Source organism: Nipponia nippon, unplaced genomic scaffold, assembly GCF_047370975.1.
Source record: "Nipponia nippon isolate SJK-2023a ecotype South Korea unplaced genomic scaffold, ASM4737097v1 scaffold_9, whole genome shotgun sequence".
Lineage (NCBI taxonomy): Eukaryota > Metazoa > Chordata > Aves > Pelecaniformes > Threskiornithidae > Nipponia > Nipponia nippon.
Window position 1 is genome coordinate 23,586,888 of NW_028262413.1, and position 12,448 is coordinate 23,599,335.

General features: G+C 39.6%; 1 protein-coding gene across 2 annotated transcripts in view; it reads right to left on the reverse strand.

Moving 5' to 3' along the window:
- NUP210 (nucleoporin 210) overlaps positions 1–12,448 on the reverse strand; it is a 71,440-nt gene that overhangs the window by 8,846 nt on the left and 50,146 nt on the right. For both annotated transcript variants that reach the window (XM_087744663.1, XM_087744662.1), the window contains exons 29-35: positions 12,223–12,314; positions 10,581–10,755; positions 4,865–5,040; positions 3,271–3,488; positions 2,598–2,734; positions 1,687–1,810; positions 435–581 (exon numbers count right to left, since the gene is read on the reverse strand). In XM_087744663.1, coding sequence (XP_087600789.1) covers positions 435–581; positions 1,687–1,810; positions 2,598–2,734; positions 3,271–3,488; positions 4,865–5,040; positions 10,581–10,755; positions 12,223–12,314 — 1,069 coding nt within the window. The remainder of the gene's footprint in view (positions 1–434; positions 582–1,686; positions 1,811–2,597; positions 2,735–3,270; positions 3,489–4,864; positions 5,041–10,580; positions 10,756–12,222; positions 12,315–12,448) is intronic.

Genomic DNA, 12,448 nt, shown 5'->3' on the forward strand with positions numbered 1-12,448 from the left:
CATTCTGCAATACCATCACTTCTGTCTCAAGGTACCATTGGACTGTCTACATACCTACAAAGATATGAGTAGTAATTTGCAAAATTAGGACCTGAATTTGTGGTCAAAAAATGTATCAAAGTTTGTTTCCTCCCCCCTCAAGTAAAATAATGCTTCTGAGTTTCATCCTGACTTACTACTACAACTTTGAAAAACATATGAAATGGGCTGCCACTGATTTCTGGCTTTCTCCGAAAACAAATGTCTTTGTCACATGCAGAAAACCCTAGTTAAAACAAGGAGAGTACATGTTAACAATTCACTGAAGCCTCAAATCCTACATAGCAAAGCTCAGAGGCTTCAGAAAGAAATCTGCTGGGTCAAAGGGCATTTGGACTAAACCACAGCAGAATTCAAAATGTCTGCTTGGAGTGTGGCATCTTGTCTCATCTTACCTGAAACTGCATCAAATCCAGGTTCTGTTATAAAAATATCACGTGCTGGGAAGTCAAACGCATTATTGTTAAAATCTAGGTGGCAATTGATAATGGACTGTGGTTGTAATTCAGCAATGGCTTCAATCTGAGCAGGCAAGCACTCCCCTAAGGGGAAGAAAAAAAAAAATAATCTCTAATTAATTAGAAAAGAAAATTCTAACTAAGTAATTTTTAATTAATTAAAAGCAAAACCATGGCTTGAAATATCAGGTTATTCTGCCACCTTCTGAAATAGTTTGACAAGGTTATGACGATCTTAAAATACCTGGAAATCATAGACAGCTGTCCTCTCTCAGGTCTAATCCCAAAGAGGCAGCAAATGAAAATGTTACATATTGTGGGTTTTTTTTTACAGGAATAATTTATTTACAGGAAAGAATGAACTAGAAAGAATTTTCAGCTCGGATGTGTCTGTTGAATAACTTATATGATCCTGGGAGTCTCGATTTCTGGAACAGGCTGCCCAGGGAAGTGGTTGAGTCCCCATCCCTGGAGGTATTTCAAAGACAGGTAGATGTGGTGCTTAGGGACATGGTTCAGTGGGGGACTTGGCATTGGTGGGTTAATGGTTGGACTTGATGATCTTAAGGGTCTTTTCCAGCCTAAATGATTCTATGATTTATATTTTTAGTATCTGGCAAGATGGTTTTTTGGTAGGCTAATAATTTACATAAGGCACAATAAAATACTATTTGAACAAGTGCTAAGTGTTAAGCTAAAACCTAGAAGGGACCATAATCAAACAAAATACAGCTTATTAAATAGAGGACACAATATGATGCTTAATCTTTGTATTGATTCTAATTGCTGATAATTTCTGTAAACTATTTAAGGATGGTTACTTTAAATATGTTCAGTAAGAAAAAACAGTAACTTCAAGAAGGCAATAAGCACACAATCAGCTGATTGCCTATTAACTGTTTTTGATATGATCAAAAATTACACTTCTATTATCTACTGATTTTATTAGTTGTGAAATCTTAATACTGCCCCAGAACACTCTCCAAATTCTGTAATGTAGCCCTAGATTCTTCTAGAGCTTCTGGGATTCCAGAAAGTCACTAGAGGTTCATAGAGATCTTGCTACATCAGCTTCACAGACCCTTAAAAACAAACAAAAAAAACCCAAAACACAAACCAAAAACACCTATCATGAATATACAAACATACAATAAACAATTAGCATAAAGATTTTTTTTTTCCATCATACCTTTCAAATTTTTACTTCTTTCCCCAACTGAAACTATAACTTTTGAGGCTGCAACTCCTTGTAAGCTTGTTTTCACTCCACTTACATGCATTGCTGTAGTCCTCTGAGGTATATTAATCAATATCTGAAAAAAGGATGAAGTACATTGTTACCAAAACCTGTTTTATCAAATAAAAATTAAAGGCAAAACCAGACTGGACTGATTGTGAAATGCACACATCCTTGTATGTATAACAGAAGAGAAGACTCCAAGAGGTGTTTCTCTTTTTAAGAACTCCTACATTTCTTTAATTTTAGAAACTGCCTTTCGAGGCAATTTAAGCTAGTAAAAACATTTTTTTCTTTCTACCCAACCCCCAGAAGTTAATAGGCATAAAGCTCTATGTCTAAATTTAATTTACAAAGAATATCTACTGCTTATGTTAGCTGACAGAGTGAATTGTGTCAACAGCACGATTACACTGTAGATAAACAAAATAATTTGAGTAGTTCTGATCAGTGATGCATAGTAATATGGTACAACACTTTAGAAAGTTCTCGTTGGCATCTCGTCCTGCAGTGAAACTTCATTCATAAAAGCAGCCATACTCAAAAATTGTTTAGCATCTGGAAACAACTTAGCCAAGCAAAGAAATCAAAATGTACAATATAAGAACAGTAGAGGCTAAAAACAGAAATACAAACTATTATGGTAAATTATCCTCCTTAACATAGATGATTAAAAAACTCAAACGTGTTCGGACACATACCAAATACTTTCCAACCATTTGCATTTCTAATACTTTTTCCTTTAAAAAGAATGTTTCTAAATATTTCTAACAAAAAAAAAAATCATAGAACACATTTTTGGTGAAAAAGCACTTGAAGCAAGCAAACTTCAGCAGTTCTGGTAGGATTTACCAGTGCCTCACCTCTCTGTATGTTTTAAGTAATCCAGGAATCTCGTAATAGACAGTGACAACACCAGAATCCCTTGCCACTGCTACGCCAGTCTTGGAGTCAACTTGAAGAACGCTACTTATTGAGGAGCTCCACACACCTGGCAGGCCTGAGAAGACACACCATTTGGACACTGTTCAACAAATTATGCTAACTGAAGCATTTCATTATCACATTGGTGTTTATATGTATGTACCCACTGCACGGGCAGCATAGGTACACACACTTTCCCATTCACAGAAACTAGATTCTAGGGTCTTATGCAGTGGAAGGCTGGCAGCCCAACACCAAACTGACTTGCAGTTACTCTGACAAAAGCCTGTTAATATTAAGAACCAAATACAGTAAGTGAAGTTAGACAGTCGTGACTCTGCATGATTCCCATAAAAACCAAGCCTTTCAAGCTAACAGAATGGAAATATCTGAAGTCTGATACTCATTAATTCAATACAAGTGACATATTGCATGGTACAATTAAAATTAGAGGAGCTGATCAAACCTATTTTTATCATTAACTAGAACAGTGACATTTGATTCTGAACAAACATCATAAATTATGCATTTAGTTTTCCTGAGAATGAGAAAGAGTCACACCGATGTCAAATTATATAGCTGCAAAAACACAGCAACTGAAGTGCCGCTTACCTTCCTGGTTTATCAGTGACGTACTCAAACAGAGGACATCACCTACCACCACATCTGTAAGTTCGGGAAAAATGGCATGTTGCACAGGAAGCGGGACATAGTCTGCAATTCCACTGTGTTCTGCATCCCAGACTTTAAGCAAGGTCAAACCTACATTTACAGTCCGGATTACAAATGTGTTGTTTGTGGCTCCTTTCCCAATCTGTACAAAGTCATCCCTACAGATAAAAAGAAATGCTTTTATGTTAAGGCAAGTGTGCTAATGTCAGTATCTCTACAATAAATAGTAGGTATTGAACTCTTCAGATGGTTGACTTCTTGTTTCAGCAATGATTATCATCTAATGAAGTCTAACAAAATAAGGAAAATACAAAAATGATTTAGGTGCTACTGAGGCAAATTTCAGTTCTCGCATCGTTATGCTGAGGGAATACTGAGGTCATAATCATGTATGAGAACTACTTCCTAATTTTAAGAATTGTAGAACTTTAGAATGAGGTAATCTGTCTCTTTTCCCTTCCCTCAGGGAGTTAAAAAACAAAAAAATTTAAACACCAATATGCAGCTTTCCAGCCGTAACTTTATAAAGCTAAATCACATTCGAATCAGAGTTCTGATATTTACCTAAACTCAGCATTCCCAAATGCACTGACACACTGAGCACTTACAAGTGCACCCAGCACAAAGACTGCCACCCTGGCAGCACCACGCAGAGACGGTGAAGGTCTTGACAGCAGTAGAGCTGGGTCACTACAGTGCTGCACCTGAGGTTAATAAGCAGTGCTTCTCTCTCTAGAGCTAATAATTAGCCCTATGCTGAAGCAGCTCTGTGTCATCTATTTTGGAAGCTAAGGCAGTGTTATCTCAGGGACGTCTGTATGCTATAGAAATTTCTGCAGATGATTTATGTAGGAGAAGGAGAAAATCTTGCATTAAACTTTTTTTTTATTTTTTTTTTTTTGTTTTAATCATGATCACTGTGTTACAACTGCAAGGTGTTCTGCAGAAAACAAGCTATGTTATAGCAATGGAATTAGTGATTGTTTACTTATTACCAAAAAAGGCTGTTTTATAATATTTATTATTCTTTGAGGCAGAGACTGAAAGGCCTTTTGAGGCCTGGCTTTGCTGTGCAAAGGCTGTACAAGCATATCTGAAGAGACAGCCCCTGATCCAGAACATTCACCATCTTACATAAGACTTAAGTGAGTCAGTGTAACAAAGCACTAGGAGAAAAGAGGCAAGATGAGGCAAACGCTAATAAGATCAATTGTTTATATAGGCCACTGATGTATGCAATCTGATGATTCAGAGTCACTTAAAGCAGAAATGTACTGCAGCAGGCCCCACCAGGGATCATCCTTATCTGGGCAACTTTCCATTTGCTAAAGAATATCTACTGCTAACTGGAACTCTTCTTTCTGCTAAGGTGCCTCTAAAGACCGCACAGACGAAAACCTTTCTTTGCTAATCTCAGTTCAAGCTATATCTCCACTTGATATCTTTGGAACAATCTTCGTTCCTTGCTGTGGATGGGCTATGTGTATTTGGCCTTTTTTGTTCTCTGTAATTAACACCCATGATAGATACCTACCTGTTCGTTGCAAAGTTGAGCACAGAATTATGTGAATGAAAAGTATCTCCAGAGTTATCATGAAAATGGACTGTAAATGTCAGTGTCACACCCAGGGGAAGAGCCAATAATGCCTCTTTGTTTTGCGTGTGCAGAATAGGACTCATGGAGATTCTTAAGTATGAGATGGGGTAGACCTGTAAAAACATCAGCAGTGAAAAGCAAAATCAAATTGCTTTTTTTGGTGCCTCTATAAAAACCATAATCTAAAATGGTTCTTATGCAAATATACAAAGCTTCCTTTATGAACCACTTGCTATATGTTTAGCCATATGACAGTACTGAGACATGGCGCTCTTATTATCAGTTCATGTATTTCACACAATCACAGAATAACTGAGGTTAAAGAGGGCCTCTGGAGACTGTCTAGTCCAGCCCACCCTGCTCAAGCTGGGCTAGAGCCAGGTGCCCAGGATCACGTGCAGTCAGGTCTTGAGCATCTCCTAGGATGCAGACTCCACAATCTCTCTGGGCAATCTATGCCAGTGTTCAACAGCCACCACAGTAAAAAAAAGTGCTGCCCTATGTTCAGACGGAATATCACATGTTTCAATTCGTGTGCGTTCCCTCTTGCCCTGTCATTGAGCACTGCCAAGAATGGTTTCTGTCGTCTTTACACCTTCCCATCAGATTTCTTAGTATTTTTCTCTAATAGCACTGGGAATTCAAGCAAGCAATAATGATGTAGAAATACACACCACAGACTTAAGAGACTACATTATTATCCTATGAATTAAAACTGTTAAGACTTCCTGGATATGCAAGAGAACAAGTTGCCCCTAGACTTCTCTCCCAGTAATTCTTGAAATAAAAAGTGTAAATCATTCCCAAGTTACTAGAAGAGGAGTAACTTGCAATGTATGTGAGAGTACGGGGATGAAATGGTCACTGTTTCCCCAGTTCCCTTAGATTCACAGAATCATAGAATCGTTAAGGTTGGAAAAGACCCTTAAGATCATCAAGTCCAACCGTTTACCTAGCACTGCCAAGTCCACCACTAAACCACGTCCTCAAGCACCACATCTACTCATCTTTGAAATACCTCCAGGGATGGAGACTCAACCACTTCCCTGGGCAGCCTGTTCCAATGCCTGACTACCCTTTCGGTGAAAAAGTTTTTCCTAATATCCAACCTAAACCTCCCCTGGCGCAGCTTAAGGCCATTTCCTCTCGTCCTGTCACTTGCTACTTAGGAGAAGAGACCGACCCCCACCTCGCTACAACCTCCTTTCAGGTAGTTGTAGAGAGCAATAAGGTCTCCCCTCAGCCTCCTCTTCTCCAGGCTAAACAACCCCAGCTCCCTCAGCCCCTCCTCTTAAGACTTGTGCTCTAGACCCTTCACCAACTTCATTGCCCTTCTTTGGGCACGCTCCAGCACCTTCACGTCCTTCTTGTAGTGAGGCGCCCAAAACTGAACACAGTACTCAAGGTGCGGCCTCACCAGTGCCAAGTACGGGGGCACTATCACCTCCCTGGGCCTGCTGGCCACACTATTCCTGATACAAGCCAGGATGCCATTGGCCCTCTTGGCCACCTGAGCACACTGCTGGCTCATGTTCAGGCGGCTGTCAACCAACACCCCCGGTCCTTTTCTGCCAGGCAACTTTCCAGCCACTCTTCCCCAAGCCTGTAGCGTTGCATGGGGTTGTTGTGACCCAAGTGCAGGACCCAGCACTTAGCCTTGTTGAACCTCATACAGTTGGCCTTGGCCCAATGGTCCAGCCTGTCCTGGTCCCTCTGTAGGGCCTTCCTACCCTCCAGCAGATCGACACTCCCGCCCAACTTGGTGTCATCTGCAAACTTACTGAGGGTGCACTCGATCCCCTCATCCAGATCATTGATAAAAATATAAAACAGAACTTGCCCCAACACTGAGCCCTGGGGAACACCACTCGTGACCAGCCGCCACCTGGGTTTGACTCAATTCACCACCACTCTCTGGGCTCAGCCATCCAGCCAGTTTTTAACCCAGCGCAGAGTGCACTTATCCAAGCCATGAGCAGCCAGCTTCTCCAGGAGAATGCTGTGGGAGACAGTGTCAAAGGCCTTGCTGAGGTCCAAGCAGACAACAGCCACAGCCTTCCCCTCATCCACTAAGCGGGTCACCTTGTCATAGAAGGAGACCAGGTTAGTGAAGCAGGATCTCCCTTGCATAAACCCATGCTGGCTGAGCCTGATACCCTGGCTGTCCTGCATGTGCCGCGTAACGGCACTCAGGATGATCTGCTCCACGACCTTTCCCGGCACCAAGGTCAGTCCGACAGCCCTGTAGTTCCCCGGATCCTCCTTCCGACACTTCTTGTAGAGGGGCGTCACATTTGCTAACTTCCAGTCATCTGGGACCTCCCTGGTTGACGAGGACTGCTGATAAATGATGGAGAGTGGCTTGGCAAGCTCCTCTACCAGCTCCCTCAGTATCCTTGGGTGGATCCCATCTGGGCCCATAGACTTGTGGGCATCCAGGTGGAGGAGCAGGTCAGTGACTGCCACCTCTTTGACAACTGGGACTTATTCTGCATCCTATCTCCATCTGCCAGCTCAGGGACCTGAAAACCCCTGAGGATGACCAGTCTGACTATTAAAGACTGAGGCAAAGATGGCATTAAGGTGCACCAGGTGGGAAAGCGAAGATGACACAGGTGGTTTCTAACAGCCTTGGCTCTGTTTGAGCAAAGGTTGGCCCAGCAGAGGAAACATGAGCAATAGCTGCAAAGCTGTTCCCTAGTTATCCTTGTCAAATTACATCATAGATGCTACAAACTGCTGCCCCTCAGACAGGCCCACAGTGGTCTGACAACAGGGCTCCCAGAGGTGGGAAGGAACAACACCCACTATCTTTCCTCTGGAGTTGTGTGCTGGGGTGGTTTTTCTGACCCATCACCAGGCACACTTGCCTTGTTACTGCGGGCTGTATGCTGCAGTCAGGCTGTCCTCTGAGGCATGGGCTGATAGAAGTGTAACAGACAAAAGCAGTCAGAACTGGCATCTGACAAATCCTAACTGGTCAGCAGGCTGCTTTTTGTTGCCTCAGTGCCTCTCCTCAACCAAGACAGAAGTTTGGGACTTCTGCTCCAAATTCTTTAGAAAAGCCTGCTAGATTATCCATATGTGCACACTTCCACATTTTTGCAGTAACACTCCAATGAAGGAAGTTAGTCTGAAGACAAAGACTTCACAACCTTTTTTTTTTTTTTTTTGCTTTTTAAAATAACATATTACTATTCTTGATTAACTTATCTAGGTTAACTAGGAGAATTACCCAACAAAAAGAACTATATCTGTTCTTTCTGTTACAGTTGTTGGAAAATAAATAATGGAAGGATAGAGAAAGCAAAAACCCTCAAAAATATAGAGAAAACTATTTTAAAAGAAGCCCTCAAGCTTATCTTGTAGGAAAATCCCTTTTTTCTGACCTAAGAGGCTCAGCTAAAATGTAAAACTTAGCAATCTGAAAATGTACATGTCAAAACTTAGAAAGGACAAATTTGGCCTCAAGCAAATAGCATCTTTGGTGAGTCTAAAAAAAAAAAAGTGGCTAGAATATCAGTATATACAACTGTCTACTCCACGGGCTGATATAATCAGTCAAAATATCAGTGAATACAGTCATCTGCCCAACTAGCTGAGGATATAAGCTAACAAAAATGCCATTTCCGTGACAGATTTTCCAGCTTGCTTTACTTTAAAATCTCAGAAACTGTCCCACAAGGGACAACTGCTAAATTTAATATTGATGAAAACAGCTATTTACTGTTAAAGCATCTCAGTTTTTAAAGTATTTTTAATTTTAAAGAAATATTCTGTTGAGTACAGCTGGTACAGGCAAGTGCTTAGCTTGCTTTCATGCTAAGCATACTGTCACTCCTTACTTCCACTGTCCTCCTTGGCTTATATAATATAGTATTTTTTTTAACAAAGTTGAAGGTCTAAGTGTTAAGTGATGCTGCTTCAGCAGTTTGGTTCTTAATTGTGTACAGTTGTAAACAGACAAAACAAGAACTTATGAAAGGAAGGACAGCTTAAAGGAGAAAACTCTGCCTTAGAACGACACAACAGATTGTAGCTCATCTTCTGCTCTGTCACAAGTTTTTCTACATGACCTTCAACAAAACCACTCAAACTCTCAGTTCTTCATCCATAAAATGAAGGCAGCAGCACTGTATTACCTCACGGGGTTACTGTGAGGTTAAAAATATTATTTCCATAAAAGTAGTATAGTCCTAATAAGTACAGGAAAACAAATCAGTTGTACAAGATGCTGAACTGAGATGGTTGCTACTACAAAGAGCTCACAAGCTTAATATCATAGTGCACTGACTCCACAGTTCTGTGATATCCTAACTGTGTACGGAAAGAATGCACAAAGGGAGAATTTAACTTCAGTACCACTATATGCTGACTAAATGTCATTTGAGCCAACCCCAAACTCATCAGATGTCTTTCATCCGCTGGATACAGCAGTGAAGGGAAGAAACAAGGTCATTTATAACAGAGCTGTAGAAATTCACTGCCACCACAGCAGCAGGAGTGGCATTAGTGAAACTAAGCCACCATTTCTTTTTTCATTCTCTACCCAGGAGGACAGATCTACACGCTGTCCTACAGAAAAAGCCGAACATTATGGTAAGAAACAAAATTCATATTAAAAAAAAAAACGATCAAGCCACTTCACAGTGATTAAATTATTTGTAAGTTTTATTATTATAAAGTCAGCACTCAATTATATGTCTTTCTCCTTTAAGCTGGGACATAGGAAAGATGCTGACAGAGTAAAAAGAGATAAGAGGAAGTGGAGCAGTGGGTAACTCAAGGCTCCTGTTGCCAGATGTAGAAAGTTCTTGGCACAAGGACTTTTGAACAGAAATGAAGGACATACGTTCCCTTATGTCCTAAGTGCTCAACCAGTAAGATAGTTAGACTTCATATAACAGCATTCAATCAACAGATGAAGTTTTGAGAAAGAAACATGTTTCATTAGCCTGGAAACAAACTGCTGAGTTTTGCTACAGATCTGTCCTTCCCTGAAGCATCCACATTTCTGTATAGCTTAGGTACATAGGGCAGCCTTGGACATGCTCCTTGCCAGCTCACCAAATACAGGCAACAGCAGCTAAATTATTTCATTTGATAAGATAGGCTTTCTCATGCAGAGATTCTCATTATATGTAAAAGCTGAGCTGCTGGGAAACAGCAGAGAAAATAAAATTTTTTGGGCACCGTACAGTTACATCTCTAATATCTTGAAAATCTAGATATCACTTAGGTACCTCACAACAGATGCTGCATTTATTTCATTACTCCAGATGATATTTACCTTTTTCACACACTGCAAAATGCATGTTTATGACGTTAACATCTTTTTTTAATTTGAACTTCTGTAATTATCAGCCTTCTAAGAGACTTTTAGGACAAACTTTTTTTTTTTCTCAAGTTTTTAAGGCACATGCACACAAAGGCCTTTTTGCAAAATGTACCAAATTTAAGAATTTGCTGGGATTTAATGTTTATCCATCTAGTTTAGTACACTAAACCTTTTTCAAAGCTCAGAACTGACTATTAAGTCCTATACTTCACATTTTTCGGAAGTGAAGTTCAAAACGTGCAGTTAGCCATCCCTGTTGCAGTAGTAAAGATATAATTCTAACAAAATACTGCAAAGAAAGAGAGATGATACTACCTTAACAGCAGCTACAATGGTCTGGTTGATCCCAAATGATTCTTGTGAAATCACTTCAATTGTTGATGATCCTATCAGAGACCCAGAGTTAAGGAAACCTCTCTCATCAATTTTTACAACAGGAACTTTATCTGGTCCATCCAGGACACGGTAACTCAGTGAAGCCACTCGGTCCCTTAAGAAAACAAACAAAACAGAAAACTAACAAAAAAAAAAAACAGGGGACCCCCTTAAATGAGTAAAACCATATTTATACCAATATATTATGCAAATCTAAAAGATTGCTATTTGGTATGTGTTTTTGCGACATGTCTGCAATAAAAGCAGAGAAGCCCGTGTTCTAGTCTAAGAAAGAAAAATTTAAGTTCTGATTCAAGCTCACTTGGAAGAAATCTTATCTGGGCTTAGGCATGTATTGAAATCTAGTTTCCATCCACTGCCCTGCAGTGTCATCATTCACTGATGTAAACTTGATTCTGAATAATAATGGCTAATGCTACAACACGCAGCTTCTGCTATCATTTTCTGTAATCAATATTTAGAGGGAGATTATTCTGCCAGGGCCAATGCTGGTATTAGAGATAAAGTCAGAGACTTGATTAAGTGGATCTCAGTTTCCTTTAAATGGTTTCGTAGGACAAGGTTAATTTTTGGAATAACTCACCATGGTATTTGCATATTAATAAAGTGAGCAAATACATAAACTGTAATTAGTGGGCATTCCGGGACATTAGTTACTTTTAAGTATCACTTTTTTTTTTTTTTTTTGCTTCCCAAGCTCCTCCACTGAGCTAGAAATACTCTACATTATCCTGGGAAAAAAGCATTGAAGCTGGATTTTAGTTGCCCTTTTCTTGGCAATAGTGTAATTGGCTTTGGTGGTTGAGTTCAGACATAGGGGCTCCAACATTGGATAGTGGAGGTAATGGGACAAAGAAATGTACAAACTGATATCTAGCAACTTAATGACTAATTAATCAGAAAAACTGCTCAGAAGAGATAGCAAAACAATGTTAGTAAGTGACCACAAAGGCAGATGCTGAATGACCATGGTCACCGGAGCTCCAGTGAAACTAACAGTTCCCTCCTCTTAAAAAGTAAACGCATCTAAAGCCTTGCCCTCAGCATATGTCCTGTTGTCTATATCTGCACATTCTTATGCTAGGAAAACCAAATTTCAAGCTTGAAATGAGTCTGAAACATCAGTCTTTGAAAACAGATTATGTAAAAAGGACTTCTCATTTGGAAAGGAGAGTTTAATCTCAAAATCTAGTCATAGCCTCTGTGTAAGAAATACAGAGAAATATTTTAAAATAAATAATAAATAATAAAGCCTTGATCACCCGTAAAAAAATTCTAGTGGAAGCAGGCTACTGCTTTAACTGGCTCAGCATCTTTTAAAATAAGGATCTAAAAGTTCCAAATAGTGAATGAATTTTCTAGCTACAATCCAACTAATACAAGATTTGACAGAGCCCAAGAGTGCAGGTAAGATACTATTAATCGCCAGATAAGTTGTGTATTATAGGGATGTACTGTGATATTCTTTTAAAAAGATTGAAACAGCTTACTTCAAACAGAATTGCTTTACAGTTTTGATAAACTGTTGACACAAATCGATGTATGAAAACTGATCACTAACCTGTTTGTCTGAAGTTTAATAAAGGAATTTGGTGACATTAAGATCTGCTCTGTTTCTACTTCTGGAGTGACTAGATGAAGCTTTTCAAACACCTGTAAAATAAAAGGCATTTTAGCCTACTGTTGTGCGCAGCAAGTAATTTATTTCCATTTACCTCACCTTCAAAACAAAAAAAACCCAAATAAAACTATAGCACACTTTTTTTTTTTACCTTCTATAATATATA